The 24,642-nt window shown below is 38.1% G+C and overlaps 1 protein-coding gene across 2 annotated transcripts in view; it reads right to left on the bottom strand.

Moving 5' to 3' along the window:
- celsr3 (cadherin EGF LAG seven-pass G-type receptor 3) overlaps nt 1–24,642 on the bottom strand; it is a 123,138-nt gene that overhangs the window by 36,533 nt on the left and 61,963 nt on the right. For both annotated transcript variants that reach the window (XM_023334615.1, XM_005800177.3), the window contains 6 exons: nt 12,850–13,013; nt 11,483–11,608; nt 10,439–10,608; nt 7,368–7,553; nt 5,129–5,239; nt 4,829–4,997 (listed from right to left, as the gene is read on the bottom strand). In XM_023334615.1, the coding sequence (XP_023190383.1) occupies nt 4,829–4,997; nt 5,129–5,239; nt 7,368–7,553; nt 10,439–10,608; nt 11,483–11,608; nt 12,850–13,013 (926 nt within the window). The remainder of the gene's footprint in view (nt 1–4,828; nt 4,998–5,128; nt 5,240–7,367; nt 7,554–10,438; nt 10,609–11,482; nt 11,609–12,849; nt 13,014–24,642) is intronic.

Genomic DNA, 24,642 nt, shown 5'->3' with positions numbered 1-24,642 from the left:
CTTCTGTGTTGGTCTGAAGTTGTCCTAAAGCAAGTTCACAGCAGCACTAGCTGCTCACTCAGCACAGTTACTGCAGAGCGATTGGTGCTTTCACATGTTGTCACTGAGGTTTCCATCAACACAGAAAAAAATTGCTAAGTTTATTGTTGAAAAGTCGATAGATATAGCGACAAAGTCGCTAAGTTGGCAACGTTGCTTACCCTCGTCCTGATGCTCCGCTCAGCCCAACACTTGGCCAGGACCTTTGGTGTCTCTTGGCTCCTTCCACTTAACCTCTCCGCCTTTATGAAGGAGGAGTTATGCTTTCACTTTGGGTTTAATCCCACTTTGGAAAATAAGGAAAAAATCCACCAAAGTCTTGACACAGGGCTGGAGAGATGCCTGATAACTGTATGCTGAGGGCTTGAATTGACAGCTTACTGTAAATTACCTTGTTGGTTTTGAAATACTATTTTACTTCTTCCCATCTTCATCATATAATTTTATCTTTGGACATTTTAAAGGATTCAAGAAAAAAATGCAAGCAAATTGTGTGTCTACAGTAAACAAACTGATAAGATGTACGATCCAATCTTAAACGACACAAAACTGCTTCAAGTTTTATAAAAGCATAATTCATATATAACTGGATAACAATTGCCAGCTGATAAATTTCTAATCATCATAATCAATCCTGGTCAATAAATGCCAATCTCAGGTGTGGAGTCGTTTGTCACAGAGAACAACGTTATCCTGATTCAGCAGCTTGAGGAGATCCAGCACCTCCTGCAGGTTCCAACACAGAAAATGTAGCTTGAAACTCATAAATCATTTCTCCGTCCCATTTTGTCCCTGAGGGATGGAGCCAAACAAACTGCAGCTGCACACCACACACAAAAAAAAATAACCTTCATTCAGTTCTTCCCAGGAAGAAAAACATATCCTCAGGTACAAATATGCATATATGTTTTGTTTTTTTGTTGTTTTCAATCACCGATATCATAACAAATAGTCCCACTTCCACTAAATGACTCTTTCCTCCACAGAAGGACTCAAGAGGTTGTAATTGGGTTGGTTTTTAACCAACTCTGGGAACTCAATTCAGTGAATTACATGGCTGTAATTTATCATTTTAGGCTGAATTTTGTTACAGCAGAAAATTAGCCAGTGGCAACTGTCTGACGCTGTCGTGCCAGGTAAGCAAACGGCAGTGTGAATATACTTCCAGACACACAAAGCGAGGAGCTGGAAAAGCTCACATCTTCGTGCTTTATCATGCAGAGCCTCATCTCAGTGTGAGAGTGCGTTACACAGAAGGCATCTGTTCTCCACGTAGGAGGCTGTATCGCTCAAACCTGAATAACTGTCAGCAGTGTGAAACTTATTACAATGCTAAAAACACACACACACCTAAATGAAAGGGAATTATTCACACAGCACCTCTTCTCTCTCCCCCCATCTACACTTATTAAAGTTTGATTTGTCTCTAAGCAACATTCATCGTATAACACTTTTAAATTTTAATTCTTGTTGTGCTGATGAAACATAATGATAATGAGAACGACACCCTGAGCGAGATTACAGCAAATAGGTGTGCGCACATCAAGCTTGCAGATCTGTGTGTGTGTTCATGTATCTGTAATCCCATCTAGGTGTGGGAACATCCGTATGCGCTCCCATCTTAATGAGTCACGGTGTTAGCATTCGCTTGCAGGCTAGCAGAGGATGCTACAGGGATACAGCGCCTCTCTGCTTCCTCCCCGCGCTCCCAGACCCCGGGCTCTACTACAATTACACTCCTATTCAGAGCACATTCATTTTTCCTTCACACCATCCTCGTTTACTTTCATCTTTTACTTTCTTTTGATCAACTTCTCCTCTATTGCTAACTTTGTTTTAAGTTTCCTCTCCATCCACTAAACTTAGGTGCCGCTGTAGCAGCAGCAACTTTTGCTAGAGCTGTTGAGGATGGGCCTTCAGTCGCAGCAGAATATTTTCTTAAATAATATCTACCAACAGGAAGTTACTGACAGTGGGTTTTGTTTGATCTGGGCTCCAAAAGTTTGTAGTAGCACAGTCGCATTTCTTTGTAATAGAATATATGCAGAAAATGACATTTAAAATTCAAAACCAAATTCTGTTTGAAATGTTTTAGACTCACATTGGTGAGACTCAAACCACCAATGTAAGCATGCCAGCTCCTAACCACCTTCAAATCTAAAACAATGGTCTTGTACCGGACAAAGGTGGAGTGCCTTCTCTCGGTTCTGCCCCAGATAGAGGCTGCTCGGGGTCTTTTTCACAAATGATGGGGGAAGACTGATAGATTGATAAGTGGATTGATGCAGCGTCTGCAGTGATGCAAGAGCTGCACCGGTGTGTCACAGTAAAGAGAGAGGCAAAAGACCTTCCTATCCTCATCTATGCTCACTAGCTCTGTGTAGTGACTGAAAGCAGACCATTGCAGATCAGCAACATGTTAGCTTAGCTGCTTAGAGCTCCAGCTGGAGGGGGGAAAAAAATGTCGATTTTATTCAAAACTGGATGGGAAAACGTTTGATTTTAACTAATAAAGACATGATTCAATGTCTTAAATGGTTCATCCAATATGTTTACAATTGGAATCAATGAAAATGTTGCCAGCACAAGGTTTATGTATAGCTCTGACTGTTTCTTTTATAAGTGGCAGCTGAACATTTTGGTTGGTTAACTCTACTTCTTTTTCTTTTCATTTAAATAAAAATAGTAGTTTTAAGATAACTTAGGAAGACAAATAATGAGAATATGAAGAGAGGCAACTAAAAAGAGAATCAGCTTTCTGACTGAATAATGGAGTCATCTTTTCTTCCTGTTCTCCTTTTCCTTTTTTCATTAATATCCCATCAGACCTTTGGTTCCCCGTTCTCCTTTAATCATAAGTATGAATAACATGCCTTAATCATCTCTGCTCAGTTGGTCTTGCATGTTTAATCAATACCTGCAGTACTGAACTGCAGCTGTCGTTAATAAATCTCTGCATTATTACCAGATGTCTGTTCATCTTCTGTCTTCAGCTTTCACATTTGCCTTTTATTTTTCCTGTTCGGTGTGCAGCTGTCATCTTAATTTTTCTGCACTTTTGTGTGAGCTTTTAATGCATCTATTCCCAAATGTGTCACAAGAGTTTTCAGGCTATTTGATGTGATTTTATGTGCCCTTGCGTTGCCTCAAAACTTTCATTTTTGCACCATTTCTGCCATGTGCTTTTTTTCCCAACTCATTAATCATTAAAATATTTGGGCGCCTTTGTTCCTCCTCTGCATTTTTAATCCTTCCTATTGTTTTTCTCCATCTCTCTACAAATACTATATTTTCAATTTTCCCTCCTCTATTTCTTCTTTTAATCATATTTTTCTCCAGTGTGGTAATTCCCCTCATTATATTTCACCTAACCAAAGGGACTTGGAAGTTAGCCTGGCCTCAACCTCTATTTCTGGCTTCAAGTGAGAGCTCATTATGTTTACCTAAATATCAGTTTAACCCAGTCAGAGTGCTGGCAGACACCTACAGAGAGATGGGCATGCAATAATCTAATTTCTCCTTCCATTTCAGAAAGTCTACGTAACTTTTTTTTTAATTCAATAAAAAGGACACATTGATATGCCTTCAGGTAAATGTGTCCTGAAGGAGACACATTTACCTGAATGGGTGCTGCATCATCATGCAGCACCCATTCACATTTATTAGCTAAGGCAAAGATACCATTAAAAAGGCTGCACTTCCAGCCATTAAATAGTCTCACACCAAAAATGTTGGGAAATGTCAAATTTTAATTGAAATGTTTTTATTCAGTGAGGAACCAAATCTCCTGTTAAGAACTAATTGCAAAATCCTTGGTGCAATAATCAGCAACTCTCATAACTCCTGCTAGTATAAAATGCATTTTTGAACTTCATATTTATTTTAGTGTATCACAGGATAAAAATGATATGATGTCCTATTTCTTGATGATACTTCTTAAAAAAGAAAGCAGAATGAATATGCAATGCAAGTTAGGAAAGATTTGTTGAACTTTATAAATCAGAAAAGGGCAACAACACAAAAGTCACTTTGACAAAAGGAGAAACTATATTTCAACTTTCCTGCAGAAAGTGAGAAGGACAGTAAGGAAAGAAAACAGTTTCTGTAGGTTTCAGTAAGTTAGCCTCTTAAAGATCATTTGATGTTCTTTTTGTGATGCTATGTTGCCTCAGCACTAAAATCCAGTAAATAGAAACCTTATAATCTCAATGATGATGTCAAATTTATTAAAATAGCACTTTAAAAACAGGTGTAAAACTGCACCAAAGTGCTGTACAAGAACGATAATAAAATAAGTTGATGAGAAGAAAAATCTGGCTAAATCATAATCTTTAAACATAACGGGTAATGTTTAAAGATTATGATCAACTACTGGAAACCTTTATTTCAATCAAATCCAAACCTTGTAAATTATGAGCCTTTATCACAACAAAGGAGGTGGAATTAAATATTAATATTTTCTCATATTTAAAGATATTGAATATCTTTAATAAGATATCTATATATCTTATTAAAAATATCAGTGTTAGTTTACACTTACGCTTGACCAGTAAAATCTTGAATCAAAACTTAGCAAGCCATAAATCAGAACTCAAAGCAATGCAATAATAATATTCTTCATATTAACAAATGAAATTAAGCAGATGGTTTAGTTAGAGTTTATTGAGTCTACACCCGCCAAAGAGCAAATGTTTCAATATTATCACATTGTCATCAGCAGACTAATACGTACAGCCACGTAAAGCAAAACTTCACGCAGAAAACTATTTCCAACTGTGTGTGTCCTGACCTGGTTCACAGATACAGGTGTGGCGCTCCCAGACGTCGGTGCAGCGGCTGTGAGCTGGACAAGGAGACGAGACACAGGGGTTTCCGACATTACAGCCAGTCTCCACCTTGACAACTCTGGATGGGCGCGGGAGGGCGGGGGCATCTGGCCTCACGCCCAGACGAACTCCCTGCAGGTGAAGCGAGGATCGTGTCGAAGTGAGGCAAGAAATAGCTGAGAAATGACTGATTTCCTCTGACATTGAAAGCTTCCATCTACCCATCCACCACAACATTAAAAATTCAGTGCATTAATCTTCACCTGTATGCATCCTTTTATCCCGTTCTGGACCTCGCCAGAGCCCAGCACTCCTCCGACATGCAGGTGTTTCACTTTCAAGCCATGAATGTCATTTCCCACAATCACTGTTCCCTAACAGGGGGAAGCAAAGACACAGAGCTGAAAGGGTTAGTTTGATAAGACCGTTGCTGCCTTTATTAATTATATAAAAATGTCAACAAAAATCTATTAATCTGCATAAGTCTCAAAGTAAGAATTTAAAGATTTAAATGTTCATATCACTTTGAATATTTAACTTTTTTCACACTAGACCCACAATAATTTTTTAAAAGTAGTGCATAATTGTAAAGCGGGGGAAAGTTTACACACAGTATGACATTTCTTCACAGATTAAAATCGCAAAAGGTTCAATTTATATTAAGTCCGACTCTGTCACTTCATAAAACCTTCAGTAGCTAAAGCTTTAAGTCCATTGGGGTACATCTTGACAAGCTCTGCACATAAGGAGACATTTTTTTCCCCATTCTGCTTTGCAACATAGTATATGTCAGACGGGATTAAGAGTGCCTGTGAACAGTCTTTGATCTAAACCATCTTATTGTGGCTCTGGCTTAATGTTTCGGCTGGTTGCCGTTCTTCCATAAAGACCAGATTAGTGGAGCGTTTGACTAATATTCATCCTGTTAACAGTGTCTGGCATCTGACCTTTGGATTTCTGTAGTTCCTCCAGATTTACCATGGGCCTCTTGACTGCTTCACTGAACAATGTGAAGCTTTAACACAGCAGCTGTCTGTATTTATACGGAAATTAAATTAAACAAAGGTGGATTTATTTGCTACTTGAGTAACTTCTTAAAGGGGCAGTATTATGTGTTTTCCAGGTACATAGTGCCACTTTATAGCACAATCAAGTAACTATATTACTTTGAGTTGTTATAAAAATGCTATATATGTCAAGTATGACTTAAAATAAATTTTACTTCCTGTTAAGTGCCTTGAAATTGGGCCTGTGTCTTCTTAAAAACTCCTGCTCTTTCTGAAACCCTGCCTTCAGGAAGTCATCACAAGAGACGTGTGATGTGTGAGAGATTAAAGAATTTCTTAGATATGTATGAAACAAACAGGGTTGCACTCCAGGTATCTTTTTGATGAGGGAATTACATTAGAACATGATGTACAGCTCAAAAAATGTTGATATTACAAGACACGGCCCCTTTGATGAACTGTAGTTCATTTAGGGGCATCAGAGTAAAGAAGATGAAAACCAAATGCACAATTCACATTTCTGGCACACTATTAAAAATGGTCTATCATGTACAATTTAAATCAAACATATCAAAGTTTAAAGTTCTAACTGCAAAAAAATGTACAACAATTCAGCGTAGCAATACCTTTTGCAAAAAGGGACAATAATCTTCCTCTGAAAACATGACCGACTCTCTTTTTACAAATTTCAGTAAGATACTGAAGAGAGGTCAGTACTCAGATTACAACCCGGAGGCAAAGCTGACGAGGTGAGTAACTCTCAGGAAGAATGAACATTAAATCAATGAGCTCCATTCATTACTGTTTCAGCAGCAAGGGAAGACGCTCGCATGCATCTTGTAATCCCTGCAAGAATGCAACAGCCCTTCAGAAATATTCAGCGTTTAATTTTCTCCGGAAATGTTTCAAATCTACAAATGCTTTCTGCGAAGTCTAACCTGCGTGTTTTTTTTCATGCACTTTGAGGAACATCCGAAATAACAGCAAAGATGAAAGGCATTATGTAACCAAGGATCATTTCTGAGTCCCAGCAACATGAAACAAGTGTTTATTTGCCTTCAGACAAGCCAAAAATGATGAAGCGTATCTGCTTCTCTCTGTACTTATGGGCTGCCCCACGCTTCACACAAACCCATGCAGACACACACATCAAATAGACATCATCCATCATAATCTGACACAGTAATCCAGCAGAGATTAGGCAAACTGGGATTAGTGTCCCACATCTTGGGGACTCTGATTCTGTGCAGGGATGTAGAAAATCTGTGCATGCTGCAAACATTTCTATTTAACTATGATTTATACCCCGGCAGGGCAGAATGACAAATATTAATAACGGTTGAACCACGGATTTTGAAACACTACTGAATATTTTTTATTTATTTTAAAAAGCCACGGATAAAAAATCATAGTATGTAAAAAACAAACCTTCAAAAATATTGCTGGTCTCCATCTTGATGCCATTCAATTAGAGGTGTCTATATTGACGATTTACCTGATAGAGTCCAAAGTCGAGCCGCAGCGTGGCGACGTAGCGTGTCTCTCGGCCGCTGCGGACGTCTCGCAGTTCCAGCTGGAGGTCGTGCCACCGGCCATCTGCCACTTGGACCTGATCCAATCGCAAGCGCACAGGTCTGGTGGCGCCGCGGGTTACTGAGAACACCAGTTGACCGTTTACCACCTAGGAGGTAAGAGAGAACGGTAAAACAGAATAGTAAATCACAAGAACGGGTGAGGAAAAAAAAAAGAAACGGATCCCATGTGAATGTAGCGTCTGATCTTGTGAGCGTGGTTGTGTGTGAAAACAAGAGCATGAAATCTAATGACACTCCTGCCAAGATTCAGAAAATTTAAGAATTTGTTTTTTGGCTTTACAAGGAAAAACCTCTCATTAGAGCACATTTCACAGAAGTATATAATCTAGAATTAAACACTAAATAGATCACCATTGCATAAGTCTGACAGTGAAGTGTTATCACTTTCTGTGCAACTGCAGTTAACAGATTTAACCGCCTCCAGCATCATGGGGCCTCTGGCAGAATTTAGTCTAAAATAGCATCAAGAAACTGCTGAAGAGACAAACAAGGAAATTAGGATATTATTTATCTTACAGCATTCATGAGAGAAGACAAAAAAAATTGCTAACTAGCCACAGAAATTATTTTCACAAAAGTTCTCAATACATAAATGTTCACACCAATTGTTCAGTACAGTAAAGATGTCTAATTGGGATGCAAACAAATCGCTTGCAATATTAAAATGCACCATTATTGCATCTTTATTTTATATACTGTATTATGTTCCATGTTAAGATGAAGTGAGTCTATTGAGTCTATTGAAGTCTAAGTAAGTCTTTTGAAGTATTTTGGGCAAAACACATGACAATGCATGACTCTTATTTTGAAGTAAAGGAAGTAGTTCTTAAGTAGCCTTGACCTGCTGGGGGGAAGACTTCCTGTTGACTTTGCTAAAAGTTCTTAGCTACATAAACACAGATGAAGCCTCTGTGTTTATTACACAAAATGTTGTGAAATACTTTATGTATTCAGTAGAAAAAGAACTGTGTGACAGTTTCACAGACCGCAATAAATTTACCACACTTGGCTAGCCACTAGCTAAAAACACTAAAGATATCGTCTTCTTCCTAGTTTTTACTAAAAGGTTCATTCACTTTTTTTATTCTGTCTGGACTAGGGTTGCAAAGATCCAGAACCTTTCCATAGGTTGTTGATCTGGGGTGGTTTGGAAATATTCCAGATTGTGAACTTTTAATTTTTGTTCTTTTACTGTTTGATGCTTTAACGTCCATCCAGCAATATGAACGGCATTTAAAAGGTGGCACAAAATCAAACAATCATGCTAATAATTACACAAACATTCATGAGATTTCCATTTAGATGTCGGATAAATCAAAATTGATTTAATATAAATCAATCTAAAATGTACGTGTAGGTCAAAATTTTAATGATAGTTGAATCAGCCTTGATATAATATCAGTTATAGTTGAACGTTGAGTCAGCAAGTAAGTCATCGACCACTTTCTGTGTAATTTAAATGTCAGGCTTCAGCATGGACTTCACATTTCTGCCTAACCATATTTCAACCTTGATTCACTCATATTCTGCAATAGCTGCACCATGAACAGAAGAAAAAACAACTCAAACTTTAAAGCTTTTTGGCCGTTGAGGTCAGATCTGTGTAAAAGCAGAGGGAATGACTGTGCGGCGTTAAGATTCACTCAGGGAGGTTGTCACAGAGGCAAAATGCTAAGTAGGTGTGCAGTGGGGAATCAACCAACCTTCACTCCCTACTGCTGTGATGCTTAGGCAAATACACATATTCATTGTGAATGTGAGTGTTTGGCTTATGGAAATGGCTCAAAGTGACATAAACAGAGGCTCGTCTTTGTGGCCAGATTATACGTAATAACTGTTACTGATACACCCTCAAACATGTTCTCATACTAGTCGTGCTGTTTCTCAATGTCAATGTCAAATTTATTTATATATCACTTTAAAAACAGGTGTAAAATTGCACCACGTATCAAAACATTACTTCAAGTAAATGCCAAAGAATAAAAATGAGTTTTGAGAAGCGATTTAAAATGATCCAGGCTGTGGGCAGATCTAATTTGGAAAGGTAAATTGTTCCATAGAATAGAAGCAACAACAGAAAAAGCGCGATCTCCTTTCCTCTTAAGTCGGGTCCGAGGAACGGTCAGTAACAGCTGATTATTTGATCGTAGGGTTCTGGACACAGACTGAAATTTTAAAAGGTCCCAAAGATAAGGGGGAGCTAATCCATTTAAAACTTTATAAGTTAATAAAAGAATCTTAAAATCTATTCGATAAAAGACGGGCTGCCAGTGTAAAGAGGCCAGTATGGGCCGTATATGGTCACGCTTCCTGGTTCCTATAAGAAGCTGTACTGCTGCGTTCTGGATCATTTGAAGTCGCTGCATCTGCGATTTATCCATGCCTCTATATAATGAATTGCAATAATCCAAACAAGATCTAATGAAGACATGGATAAGTCCTTCAAAGTCCTTAAAACAGAAATAAGATTTAACTTTTGCTAAAGTCCGCAGGTGATAAAAACTTGATTTAACAACAGAGCTAACTTGTTTATCTAGCTTTAAACAACTGTCAAAAGTAAAACCAAGATTCCTAACAGAGGTCCGACAAAACCGAGCTAAAGAGCCAAGAATCAGATCTGGATTTTGTAGTGTGAAGACTTTGACCAAATAATATAACTTGAGTTTTACTTTGATTGAGGTGAAGAAAGTTTTGTTCCATCCAAGTTTTGACTTCCGCTAAACAATCGATCAATAGCTGAACATTCATTTTTACCATTTTGTAGTTTAAGGGGCATATAAATCTGGACGTCATCCGCAAAGCAATGAAAGGAAACGTTAAATTTATGGAAAATCTGACCAAGAGGCAATAAAAATAAGAAACAAAATGGGACCTAAAATTGAGCCTTGGGGAATGCCGTACCTTCTGGCAAAATTTGGCTTTTAAAACGTCAATAGAAACAAACCATGCGCATGTGTGCGTCTGTACCCACCTGGAACAGCAGACTGGTGTACTGACCAGCCTGGGCCTGCAGCAGCGTCCCCTCTCTTGCTCTGGTTCTGAACACCAAACCCAGGTACCAGGGCGTGGAGATGGTTACATCATTCTTCAGGTCCCACCAGAGGGCGCTGTTCCCGAGGAAGCGATGTGGGTGTGGCATGGCTGCAACGAGATTGAGATGAAAAGTGGGAATATAAACTGCTACATTTTACACCATCTAATAATCTTCATGAACATGTTGTGAATTATTAAATGGATGTGCTGTAGGGTAATAAAACATAATAGCGATGGTAAAAGAAGATTTTATTCATCTTTAAGTGATAAAAAACAGCTTTACTAAATGATTTCCCTTTAGGGTTGGATGTTTTAGCTCACAATCAAGAAGTGTCAGTAACAATAACTGATTATTACCCAGTCTGCATCCACCTGAACAAAAGATTGTCCAACTATAGAGAAAATCAGCCTGTTTTTATCTTTGTCCAATTATAGCCCAATAAATAACGCCAAACATCCAGAGTGCATATCTCAAAGGAAAAGTTTAGGTAGTTTTCAAAGATACTTTTAGATACGCAGCAGTTTTTGATTGTCCTTTTTTTCCCTTAATTACATCTATATGATTAAACTTCACCAGCCCTAACTCTACTGATAAATATGGTTCTTCTCATACAATCAGAATCCTTACATTTTCTGAAAGCCCTCAGCTGTGAATGTGAAATAATAGCTCTGCAGGAAAAAATGAGCAAGAACAAAGGAAAACACCAACGGACAAATGTTTTAGCCTTCCTGAGCCGATGTGCAGCTGAGGAAGGAAAGTCGGCGCATTCACACCTCAACTTAAACATGGCCAAGTAATTACAGCCATTACTTGATTTACTTATAATGGGTAAGATGCCATGAAATAATGGGCCGTTATTATGTCACTATTTTACAGAAAGACTATATCAGACTAACATTACTGTAGATTAATGATAGCGCAATTATTAACACAACATGTGCTACTATACTTAAGTGGTTAAAAACAGATGAAGGCTCTTACTGTAGCTGCAGTCCTTCCCTCCATAACCTAGAGGACAATCACAGGAGAAGGTCTCCCAGCTCACCCGGCAGGTTCCCCCATTCTGACACGGGTTGGACTTGCAGAACGGGTGTTTGGCACTGCAACCTGTAAACAACAACACAAATAAAAAAGGTTGCCTTAAAAACTGCCTGCAGAGAAATGCAACACACAAAGCAGGGTAGATTAATAAGGATTAGTACGTTTTGTTTTAGTTGTTCAAAGAAGTCTTGATAACTAACCTTCAGATGTCATTAATATTAAGAAAATTAGGTTACTGGGTTTTTTTTGCAATTATGCATAAATTATTACATCAATTTGTTGATGAATATGTTTGTTGAATAAGTGTTCGCTAAAAAGTGTTTGAAATTAAGAAAAAAACATTCTTGTAGCCTTCTACAGTTAGCTATGATGGAGCTTTTTTAGCCTTTTAGTTGTTCTGTTAAACATTTTCTTTGGACTTTATTTTGTCAATATGCTTAAATATTACTGCAATGCAGCAGCATTGTTGTTCAATGTTCTTAAATTTGGTTCTTTTTGGAAAAAGCATTTTAATATATATACGTATACATGTATATATAACATATATATAACATTTTAACTAGCTACCATGTAGTTTTTCAAGAGTCTAATAATTGGTCTTGTTTACCGCATTTGTTTTCGTCTTTTGATACAGTTAGGGCATTTCTATGCCATTCCTCCTTGTTTTGGTGGGGATTATATTAGAAGGCTTTTGGTCTTTATCAAGGGTAAAGACCAAAACATGCTGACCTTAGCCATAGTGCCAAATATTGGTCATATTGAAGTGATTATTTATGTGTCTGAGCAGCGGTTTATGTGCTGTGCTAAAGTTTTAAAATTATACCTATACATATATGGAAATTCCTTGACTTTGGAGTTTAAAAAGATAAAAAAGAAAGACTTAGCCAACCACAATTCTATATTTACAAAATGATTTTTTTTTCTTAATGACAAAGTCGCTCTCTTGTGCTTTGCATCTTGAATGGCATAAATACTATGAGTCAGACAGTATGCTTAATACTACACAAAATAAGGGATATGAAGCCTTATCCTTTAATGTAATTAAATTCTGTATTTTCTTTTGGGCTTTAATACTGTTAGTCATGCTATATTTCAATTCATGGTGATGTCATAGAATGCAAATCTGAAGGCAAATAAACTAGATAGGATTATTTTATGTGCTGTTTTCTTCAAAAGAAGATTACAATAAATCAACTATTATAATAACCTACATCTGTCATTTGTTTATTAAAAACAGCTAAGAATCTATAAAAAATTTTAACAGTGATTCATGCATTAAGGCAATATATTGCAATAGTAGCGCTGACCTGGAAGTGTCCCGTTGTTAGCGATAAATCCAGCCAGATCCAGCGCCTTGCTGTCAATGTGCAGGTCTTTCATGCAACCGATAAACTCCCTGCTGCCAAAGGGAAAGTTGTCAGGTACATTGGGGACTCCACCCAGAAATAAAGGGCCAGTCAGATCCAGAGACCTAAGAAACAAGAGGAGGATTAAAAAGAGAGAAAATATGAGTAAAAGGGAATAAAAGCAGAATTAAAGAGTGAGGGGAGACGAATGAAAAAAAAAAAAACAGGAACCTGATAAGTGCAAAGGTGCATATGTTAGAAAAGGATTTACATACTCAACAGATTAAAGGTGACATCGAATGTGAACATTAAAAGGAACCAGATTTAGAGTTCAGGAGAGATGAAGGTAAAAGGCTGGGATGCTCTTCGGAGAAAAGTTCAGGCCACCGAGGAGGAGATGTGTTGGAAAAGTTGAGGCAGAACCGAAAGCAGATGGTGAACATACAAAAGATTAAACATGAGTTATAGCAAATCTCTGGACAGCTGCAGGAAACGGGAAGAAGTAAAACATGAAGTACGGTAGCTGTTAGTGGACATCAAAACATAGCAAGATAAGAGAACATGAATCCCTATGGATGGGACTGGAGAGAAGAGAGAGAGAGAGAAACAAATAAAAGATTAAATGACTAAATAATGACAGAGGGACAACGTAAAAACGAGATGAAGTTGTTGATGGCAGCTCTGAGAAAATGCTGTCTATTCAACATGTTTATCTTTACTGAAGAAAGACCTTTCATCCCTCTTCAGAACTACGACCAGAAGTGCTGAATGCCAGGAAACAGACAGTGGAGAATGTTTTAAAAAAGCAAGAAGACAAACGATACCACAGAGTCAAACACACAAGCGCTTAAGTAACAACTGAAGCAAATATCAACAGAATGAGTCATTAGCAAAGGATGTGGTGTCTGCATCAGAGGAGGCTGAGCTGGTAATGGATAAATGGAAAAGAAGAGAAAAATAGGTTGAAGTGAAGTGAGTCTTTGGCCTTCGTCTTTGATCAGTTTCCTCTTCCTTCTGCGTTCAGCCAGAGCCGACAGGACACAGTGAGCTTGATTAGAGGACAGAGAATCACACTGTGACACGATGCCTTTTGAGCCAATGATCCTGCATGAACTGTCTGGGTTTTTTTGCATCTGTTGGTGCATCTTATTACATCTGAGGACAAATGTTATATTCATAAGATGATTCTTTAAACTAAGTAAACTTCTTTATTAAATCTTAAATTCGGTGCAAATCTCCAAAACGCTGATCATTTATTGACTGTTTTTTCATCAAAAACTGATATTGGGCTACAAAATTCAAGTTTTAATTGGTGTTTTCCATGAAGTTGTGATTAATGAGACCAAATAAATTAGTATATATAAACATAAATATATATGTGTGAAATATTTACATTTTATTAGTCATGTAGTCAGGAAAACTTCTGTTACCTTGTTTTTGCACAGGACCTGTTTGATATGTTGTATACTGTTCCCCTTTCTGCTTTGAGATGATCTCTGTCTTAATTTACATTTTATGTAAATCAGTGATGACAGTGATACAACAATAAATATCTTGAAGTAAGCTTTGTGCTGCTTGTCTTTTTTTCTTTTATACGTCACACCAGAAGCAGAACAAATGTTTTTCTGATACGGTTAGAAATTCCACAAATCACAATTTCAGCTAAAACTCAAAACTAACCACACCAACGTTCTCTGGCATCGGTTTCTACTGTCTGACGGCCGCAGTTACCATGGTTGCTGAATGTTTTTGTTGTTCACAGGTTGTCCCGAGGGTCACTGACAAAGACGCATCTATGCACACATACTTAAGATCAATTTCTATCTGTTGTGTCCCACTAGCCTGGAAAAACCCAGCTTCTTGATTTACGCTTTGCTTCATACACCGGGTCTAGACCCTGGGCTACTGAGAAATGATTGTCTAATAGAGGTGTGAACTTCAAGTTTCAAAGAATTAGATTACAATACCAAATTGCTAGCGTTTGGCCGTGACGTATAAAATGTGTCAGCTCAATCATGAAGGAATCATGAAGCTTAATGGTAAATGCAAACCATCCAAAATAGAAATGCCAAGCCAAATGGCATCTTTACCAGGAATAAAATGTCTTGAACATTCTTCTTGGTCCGACTTTAATTTCTCAATGCTAGGAGAAGTGGCCAACACAGACTGAAAGACTTTGTTCACTGCGGAGTCAGTGAACAAAACTACAAGCAGATTATAACACTAAAGGAGACCAGAAAAGCGATATCATCGTTCACAACTTCTCCTTCTGTTCGCCGATTGGCCTGGTTGAAATCCTACTGCAGAAACCGAGGTCAGTGGGAGAAATCTCAGACAGAGTACTGAAGGGAGATGAGAATCAAGCTGAATTGCATGGAAAGGCATTTGCACAGCTAGTCTATCACATCGGGTTGAAGGTTGAACAGGTCCAGAAAGGAACCATAGACATCCCTCCCAGGCCAGACTTGACGCATAGACCATCTTCATCAGTTCATTTTAAATCCTGCATCGTATTCAAAAACAATCTAATTATTATTAATAATAATGTCACCAAAAGCTGCTAATGCTGGTCATCTGATGGAGACATAAGAGAGAAGCTGCTATTCTTTTAAAAACAGATATAAACATTTGTTTACCAGTTTTAATAGTTAAAATACACAAAAAACCAACAGACTCATAACCAGTTTACAGGAGAGCATAGAAATGGACTCATTTATCTCCTTCCCGGCTATCAGCAGTGTGGGCTGCTGTTGGTGTCAAGCTCTCAATTACACAGAAAAAGCTGGAAGACATTACATTCTGTCTATTACTTACATTTCCACACCATACAGAACAAATGTGTTGGAGTGGATTGTTTACAACCCATCAAATATGGAGCGGCAGCATCATTTCTTTGGGATCATTCTTTATTCTATATTTATGCTAACGTGTAAAATGATTAAACCAAAATTATTTCTTTGTAGCTCTTCTCCAAGCGGGCAAAATTTCTTGTCACATTTTACAACAACAGCAGCAGCAGCAAATGTCTGTAAGTTACATTTAATTTTCCTCTCAAGATATTTTTAAGTCAAGTATGATTCAAAATTTTAAACCTGATAGAATGATAAAAAAAAACTACTTAAATTAATGGTTTTAATATACTATTGTCAAACTAAACTTACTATTTAACTATTAAAATCCCTGTTTTAATCCCCAGCCTCCTGAAATATACACTTGCAAAGGGTTAATAGTTTGAGTCATGCAGAACTGATCTGACCGTTTCCATAGCAACGTTCAGAAGCAAGACATTCCCCCAGAACTACAGTGAGCTCATTGTAGCTATGACGACATCTATGACATAGATCTATGTCAGAGATCAAAGAACATCCGAGGTTATGAATGCGTCCATCTCAAAACATCAGGTATTTTACAAGCAACCCTTTGACAGATACCATTTCAACCCCTCGCTTTCATTTACTAGGATTGTAATATGGAGAAACTTTTAAGAGCTGCCGTCTTTTTTCCGTTGTCTTTTGGCGCCGGGTATTTAGTAACCACTGGTGTGAGAAAACTTGTGACCACGCTATTTCCTGGTGTCACATTTGATTGTAGCAGCCATGAAGATGAGAACGTGGATTACTCCGACTATCTTTTTAACACTTTTGGGACTCGGAAGCAAACAATACCGGATAGAGAAGACTCGCAGCACGACGAGTCTACAGATGACGATACTGAAAAAGAAACTTCCCCGGCTGGGGAAGTTTGCTGTGAAGCAAAAATAACTTCAGAGGTTGAGCCCAAAGACTCAACCTCTCACTTGACCTTAAAAGTTGAGTCTGTAGACCCAACCTCTGGCCCAACCTCTGGCCCAACCTCGGATCTTTCAGCAACATTAAAGAAAGAGACCCAGGAAGACAAATCTGTCGTACTGGACAAATACCCCCCCAAACTTCCCAAAGCTCCCAGAAGACGAGAACCCATCCTACCTGGCTGCGACGTCTGCAACGCAGAACGGAGACGTCGTGAAGAAAGGAAGAAACGTTTGCGAGGACGTGAAAAAAAAAAGAAGTGCTGCATCATATTTTGAATGCCTCCGAGACGATTCTAAAATTATGAGGAGGTGAGCCTATGATTTGGATTTTACACCAAATAGAAATGATAACAGATTCAAGCTATGGATCTCAAAAGGCTTAACTACCTTTATTCATTTGTCCACAAAGGGATATTTCAGAGCCTTGAAACCTTACAGAAGGATCATGGACTGGAAAAAGAGGATTTTTTAGGTACCTGCAGGTGAGACATTATTTTAATAGAAATTTTAAAGAGGTGTTGAGAAAAAATGATTCCAGTTTCATGGAGGTATTTCTAACACTAATTAAACCCAGATCAGACAGCAGAATTATCTCCAAGTTATACAATGCCATACAGCTATCGAAACATGAGATTACAGAATACATAAAGAGGAAATGGGGAAAGGAAATTAAGGTAATAATCTCACAAGAAGATGGGAAGAAATATGTCAACTGCAGTGGGTCTCGACCGGATCAAACACATGGCGGGAGTTTTGTTGGAAAAACATTGCATGATTTTTTGTTACACCCATTCAGAGACGATATCAAAATAACGGGGACGCCTGCTGGAGACTTTGCCAGTCTAAAGGAGCCAACCACTTCCATGTTTTTGAGACTGCCAAGTAATAAAACCATATTGGGAAGAGTTCCACAAACATATTGAAAATATATTCAATGTAAAAATTTCATTCAAATGTGAAACATTGTACTTGGGCAACCTACAGTTGGACACATGGACCAACCAAGACAAAAAACTTCTGGCTATACTACTGGCAGCCAGTAAGAAAGCCATCACAAGGAAATGGCTAAAACCAGACCCACCCACTATCGACGAATGGATTGAAATTGTTGATCAGATTTATGTTATGGAAAAGATTTCTTTTTCCCTCCAAGTTGAAAGAGGAAAGTTTTATAAGATCTGGACCAATTGGACTGAGTATGTAAAACCAATTAGATCTGACTTCATTTGATTGTTCTTGAGAACTATGTGCTCTGCCCTTGTATTGTTCATGTGTTTTTTTTATTGCTTGAGATGGTGCAATCCCCGTTATTGTTCAATTCTGTTCATTTTTGTTATTGTTCACAACAAAATTTAGTAATAGTCTGTAAAAGAAAATACCAGAAAGGCAGTATGGACAAAATCACTTGGATTCTCCGGTTGTATACTCATGTACAATCTTAGATGGGTAAAGCTGTAATTAACGAATGTGATGGAAATCTCTCTTTCTAAATAAAAAAATAATTACAAAAAGAATTGCACAAAAATCCGTGAGGGACGGAGGAGTCCCTGCTCGAAATTCTGTGAACGAGGAGTACGGAGCCTCGTGCCAGAAGCCCATTAAAATGCTGTCTACATCGTTTTAAACTGTGTGATTGTGAGTGGGAATAAAAATAGCAACAGGTATTTTGTTCCATATAACACAGTAAGAGTGTAACAGGTAAACCTTTTATGGATGCAAACTCGATTAAAAACCCACCTGTTTAGGATTGTATTTGAAACGTAATAAATTACAAATTTATTGATGGAACCTGACTTAATGTCCTATTTTGATTGTTGATTCTATGTTGCATTGTGTTTCTGTGTTTGATAGGATGTAAAGCACTTTGAAATGCCTTGCTGCTGAAATGTGCTATACAAATAAAATTTGATTGATTGATTGATTAATGGGTTCTCTCCGGGTGCTCCGGCTTCCTCCCACAGTACAAAAAGATTTTGTTCACACTAGATAATAAATGGATGTTTTTTAATAATAATAAAAGTAATATTAATATCGCCACACAAAAAAACAGAATATGCAGTCCATTACAGTTTTATGTTTTTATTGCTTGATGTTTATTTAAGATTATTAATAAGTGATCAATGTGGTAGATTAGCTACCGCTCTACTGATGATCTGTCAGAGTTGCTGTTTAAGTCGCCTTTTTTATTTTCTATTCAGGGTCTGCATCCTTCTTTTTTTTTTTTACTTTTAAAAACATTTTTGTATTGCATTAAAATGTCAATACAATATGGAAGCCTGTTTCCACCACTCTGTTAAAAAATAAATAAATAAATTATCTCAAAATAATGAGATAATATCTCAAAATAATGAGATACTGAATAATAATGTATAATAAGATACACAATATAAGATATTTTACTATTTTGTAGATATAATACTATATAAAACTATTTTGTATAAAATGCAAAATAGTATTTTATTTTGAGATATAATCTCAAAATAATGAGATATTTTGAGATATCTCATTATTTTAAGCGTCAATCTCAAAATAATAAGATAATTTATTTTATTTTTTTAACAGTGTGGCCGAAACGTATGGAAGCCCGTTTCCACCACTCTGTTAAAAAAATAAATAAAAAAATAATCTCATTATAATGAGATATTTTGAGATATCTCATTATTTTAAGCGTAAATTTCAAAATAATGAGATAGTATCTCATTATTATGAGATGATTTATTTATTTTTAAATAAATAAATGGCAGAAACAGGCTTCCATAGAGTTTGTGAATACTTTTGCAAGGGGTTTCGTGAGTTCACAGAACTGACGATGTAGTGTATTGCTCTATGGGTACGAAAAGAAATATTCAGACAGACAATTAATAAGGAAATCTCTGTGCTTCAGTCTCGCTTTTATTGCTTCAGTTTTCCCCAATATTCCCTCAGTCACCTCTACGCAAAGATTAGACCTGGGAATCCTCTCTGACTGACTTCAGAGCAGAGTTTAAACAGATTAGACAGCGTAAATCGGAGCTGGATTATTTTACTTCTCCAGTTTTTGTTTGCTACAAAAGAGAGTAATGTGCTCGCTAACCTGAATGTTTTTAAAGGTCTAGTGTAGAAACTTTAGTAGGTTTTCAGGTGAAACAAAATAATACCAAGCAATTGCAGTAACTGGCACCAGTGATGAGAAGCTTTTCCACTTTTGACAAATTCATGATTGAGATTTTTTTGAAGTCGCTAGAAAATATTGCTTTCCAGCACAAAATAAAACAGTAATTCAATAAATGCCCAACATTTGCCTAAACAAATACGGGAATACATTCAGTAGCTGAGTCGTTTTAAAACTAATCTAGTGGCCTACTGCTAGGTGGGCTGTATACTGACACCAACACCAATCAATTCTATTGGATTTTTACTTTGTGGAAATTACCTTTGAATAAACACGGAGCCCCTGATCAGTCGCATATTATATTTAATGAAAGCGATCTGTGTGACGACGCTGGCACCTCTTGTGCAAACACCACTGACAGCGCAGGGCTGGCGACAATTAAGTGGTTTTCAGTCAGTGCACTAGAAATAAAATCCGTTATGAAACAGCTGAGGTTTAAGTATTTATTTACGCTTTGCTTCATACACCGGGTCTAGACCCTGGGCTACTGAGAAATGATTGTCTAAAAGAGGTGTGAACTTCAAGTTTCAAAGAATTAGATTACAATACCAAATTGCTAGCGTTTGGCCGTGACATATAAAATGTGCCAGCTCAATCATGAAGGAATCATGAATCTTAATGGTAAATGCAAACCATCCAAAATAGAAATGCCAAGCCAAATGGCATCTTTACCAGGAATAAAATGTCTTGAACATTCTTCTTGGTCCGACTTTAATTTCTCAATGCTAGGAGAAGTGGCCAACACAGACTGAAAGACTTTGTTCACTGCGGAGTCAGTGAACAAAACTACAAGCAGATTATAACACTAAAGGAGACCAGAAAATCGATATTATCGTTCACAACTTCTCCTTCTGTTCGCCGATTGGCCTGGTTGAAATCCTACTGGAGAAACCGAGGTCAGTGGGAGAAATCTCAGACAGAGTGTTGAAGGGAGATGAGAATCAAGCTGAATTGCATGGAAAGGCATTTGCACAGCTAGTCTTTCACATCGGGTTGAAGGTTTAACAGGTCCAGAAAGTGTAGTAGGTTGAGGAAAAAAGGTTAAAAAAAAATCAATAAATAAATAGAAAATACACCCCCTATTTTTCTATCGGAGTTGGTCTTGTCTTTTGTCTTTGTTTCTTTCCTGTGTGTGTAGACGTGTTTGTTGTGTGCGTGTGTCTTCTTGCCAGTGGGGGCGCTCTCGCGCCGCCGTGGGTCTAGCGAGGAGAACGAGTTTCCTGGCTCTGGGCATGCGCGGCTCAGAATAAACCAGCTCTGCCAGAGTAACATTGTTTCAACTCGCTTCCTCTGTGATCCACAGGTAAGATAGAAGGCCACTCTCATAGGCCATGTAAAATGATCTGTACATATATAAAGATTAATTTCGGAGTCTATTGTATAACTTACATGTATAATTTGCAAAGTTTTGTATTGCCGTTGATCTGTGTCGGCGTGTAGCTTGCTTTTTGTTGTTGGAGCCTTGGGGATTTTTAAATTTATTTATATCACTTGATCGGTCAGTATTGTTTGGGTAGCATTATAATATTTTTGTTTCTTATAACAGTGTATTTTTTTGTGGTGGGCTTGATCTCTTTTGTGGCCGCTGTAACAGTTACAACTGACAAACGTAAAAAAAACAGTTGTAACTGACAAACGTTGGTGTTTACTGTGTGTTGTAGATGGAACATTTTGTTCAGTTGGGTTATGTTAATTTAGGATTAGATTTTCTTAATTTCTTTTGCTATTATGTTATTTTATTTGAGGATTTTATTTTATTTTATTTCTTTGTGGAAACTCCAGATGTTGTTGACTGCATTTGAATTGTATTGTGGTTGTGTTTGTTTAATTGAAAATGCGCGACTCAGAATAAACGAGCTCTGCCAGAGTAACATTGTTTCAACTCGCTTCCTCTGTGATCCACAGAAATTGGTTGCAAAGGATTCATGTGCCTTTGCACCGCTTGATACTGGCTCAGATTCCCCTAGGTCTGGTGCCAGTAACATCTATCACATCGGGTTGAAGGTTTAACAGGTCCAGAAAGGAAGCACAGACGTCCCTCCTGTTGTGACTTTTTTACACTTATGTTGTTCGGTATATTTGCATGATAAGTGACTGATTTACAATTATATGTTAAGCATAATTTACATGATGATTATTATTAATTGTATTGAACATGATTGTATATAATTACAAAGGTGAAGTGAAATATATTTAAGTGCAAGACATGATTTATTTGAATAGAGGAAGTCTTTTATTTTGAAGAATGCTTAAGGATCTGTTACTGTTTGTCACTATCTTGCTTTGTTGACTTTTGATTGCCATTGGTTACGAACAGCTGTTGCCCGTTATCAACTGACGCCGTTCTTTTTCTCGTCAATAAATACTGAACAGAAAGGTTCAGTAAAAGAAATACGAGCCTCCGTCTTGTTTGAGAAGAAGCTTTACTCCGTAACACCTCCCAGGCCAGACTTGACACATAGACCATCTTCATCAGTTCATTTTAAATCCTGCATCGTCTTCAAAAACAATCTAATTATTATTAATAATAATGTCACCAAAAGCTGCTAATGCTGGTCATCTGATGGAGACATAAGAGAGAAGCTGCTATTCTTTTAAAAACAGATATAAACATTTGTTTACCTGTTTTAATAGTTAAAATACACAAAAAACCACCAGACTCATAACCAGTTTACAGGAGAGCATAGAAATGGACTCATTTATCTCCTTCCCGGCTATCAGCAGTGTGGGCTGCTGTTGGTGTCTGTGATGGAGACCACGGGTTCCATCCCATGTTGATTATTGATATTATGTTGTTTTCAGTTCAAATGTGTTTGTATTAGTTCTTTGTTTAGTTATATTGTGACATTTGGTGAACATTCTTTGTGGGTGGGGAGACTGGCCATCTTTCCTGTTCGAAGAATGTGGGGGGAGGAAATGTCAGTTCATTTTGATTTAGATTAGTTCAATTTGAGTTAATTGAGTATTTGCCTTTCTGGGTGTGTCTCAGCAAGGTGGATCAGAGAGGGAGACAAATGCTCCTGGAGCATACCAACTTCCATTAAGAGGGGGAATACTCTGAGGATTTATATTTAGTTATATTTACTTTTGATTGACTTTAGATTAGTTTAATTTTAATAATTTGCATGCATGTAAATATTTGTTGGATCATTTATTCTTAGGTTTGTGTAAGTAGTGTTTGTTTGTCTTTTCTTTTTGGATCACCCCTTTACCTGGTGTAAGTGTTGGAACTTGCCTCAGGTATAAATGTCAGCTTCTTTGTTTCACTAAAAGAAAGGGGTGCTGGTGTAATGAAGACTTGGAGCTCCCAAATAAATCCACCTCAAAGACATTCGTTGCCTCACTTCCTTCTTTAAACGCAGAGCCTCCGCCGGTCAAAGTGACAAATGGTGTCAGAAGTGTGGCTTTTGGAGGAACAATGAGACGATGATGACAAGAGGTGGTAAAAGAAGTAATGAAACTGAGAATCCGGAGAGTAGTGCTGCTATGAGTGGAGCTGAAGCAGCTGCTGGTGCTAGCGCTGATGACAAACTGGATCAGCTGGCTAGCCTCGTCAAGTCACCGATGCAGTCTCAAACTGCCCGAGACCAGCAGATTGAGAAGGAATCAGCACGCCAAGAAGTAAGATGGAAGAATTTACAACAACAGTTTCGACAACTCCAGACTCATGTGGAGGAATTGAAGGAGGAACGACAACATGAGGGTGACTTTTTGGAGGAGGATCCTCACACTCATGATGATGACGGCGACAGCCATGATGATGGACGAAGTCAGATGTCTTTCCAGCTTCCAGCCACACAGAGGGAGCCAAAGCTGCTTCCATTGGCTTCTGATGATGATGTGGAGCACTTCTTGACAACTTTTGAAAGGATAGCTAAGGTCTGTCATTGGCCTAAAGAGGAGTGGGCAGTCCGACTGGTTCCGCTACTTACTGGGAAAGCACGTAGTGCGTATGTGCTGATGGACATTGCTGATTCTCACATGTATGACAAGGTGAAAGATGCCGTTCTGACCAAATATGAGATAACTGCCGACACCTATAGAAGGAGGTTTCGATCCCTGGACATTCATCAGGGTGAGACGCCAAAAGAACTTTATGTTCGGCTTAAAGACATGTTCTATAAGTGGGTTAAACCAGAGACTTCTACAGTGAAGAACATTTCAGAACTGATGATCATGGAGCAGTTCCTGAGGATGGTGAATCCGGACTTGGAGGTGTGGATCCGGGAACGAGCCCCAACATCTGCAGAGGAGGCGGCAAGTTTGGCAGAAGTCTTCTTGTCAGCGAGGACAGGGACCAGAAGAGCCCACTTTGGCCGTGACAACTTTCCTACGGGAAGAAGTAAGTCTGATGGGGGTGAAAGGGGTGGTGCGCTAGGTCAGACTAGGAGTTATTCAGCTGCAAAGTCATTTTCTGTTGCTAAACCCAACCCTGCTAAGAACTACTCTTCCTTAAGACCCGATGTCAGGTGTTTTCAGTGTAACAGAATGGGTCATACACAGTATACATGTCCTGCCACTATACGAAGTAAGCCCTCCCTTCTCTGTTCGGTTCCCAGACCGCCCTCCCCATCCCCTGCCCCTGAATCTGCTCACACAGTCCCTGTGTTGGTTAATGGTCAACGTGAAACAGCTTTGTTAGACACAGGAAGTTTTAAGTCTGTGGTTCTGTCTAGCTTAGTGCCAAGAGAACTGTGGGGTGATGCTAAGACAAAAATAAGTTGTATTCACGGTGATGAAATGGAGTATCCTGTAGCTGAGATTTATCTAACTATAGGCGGTCAGACATTTCTATTACCTGTAGCATTAGCTT

Source organism: Xiphophorus maculatus, chromosome 1 (assembly GCF_002775205.1).
Source record: "Xiphophorus maculatus strain JP 163 A chromosome 1, X_maculatus-5.0-male, whole genome shotgun sequence".
NCBI classification, from domain to species: Eukaryota; Metazoa; Chordata; class Actinopteri; order Cyprinodontiformes; family Poeciliidae; genus Xiphophorus; species Xiphophorus maculatus.
The sequence above is the reverse complement of the archived record's forward strand: the minus strand, read 5'-3'. Positions and strand labels throughout refer to the sequence as shown.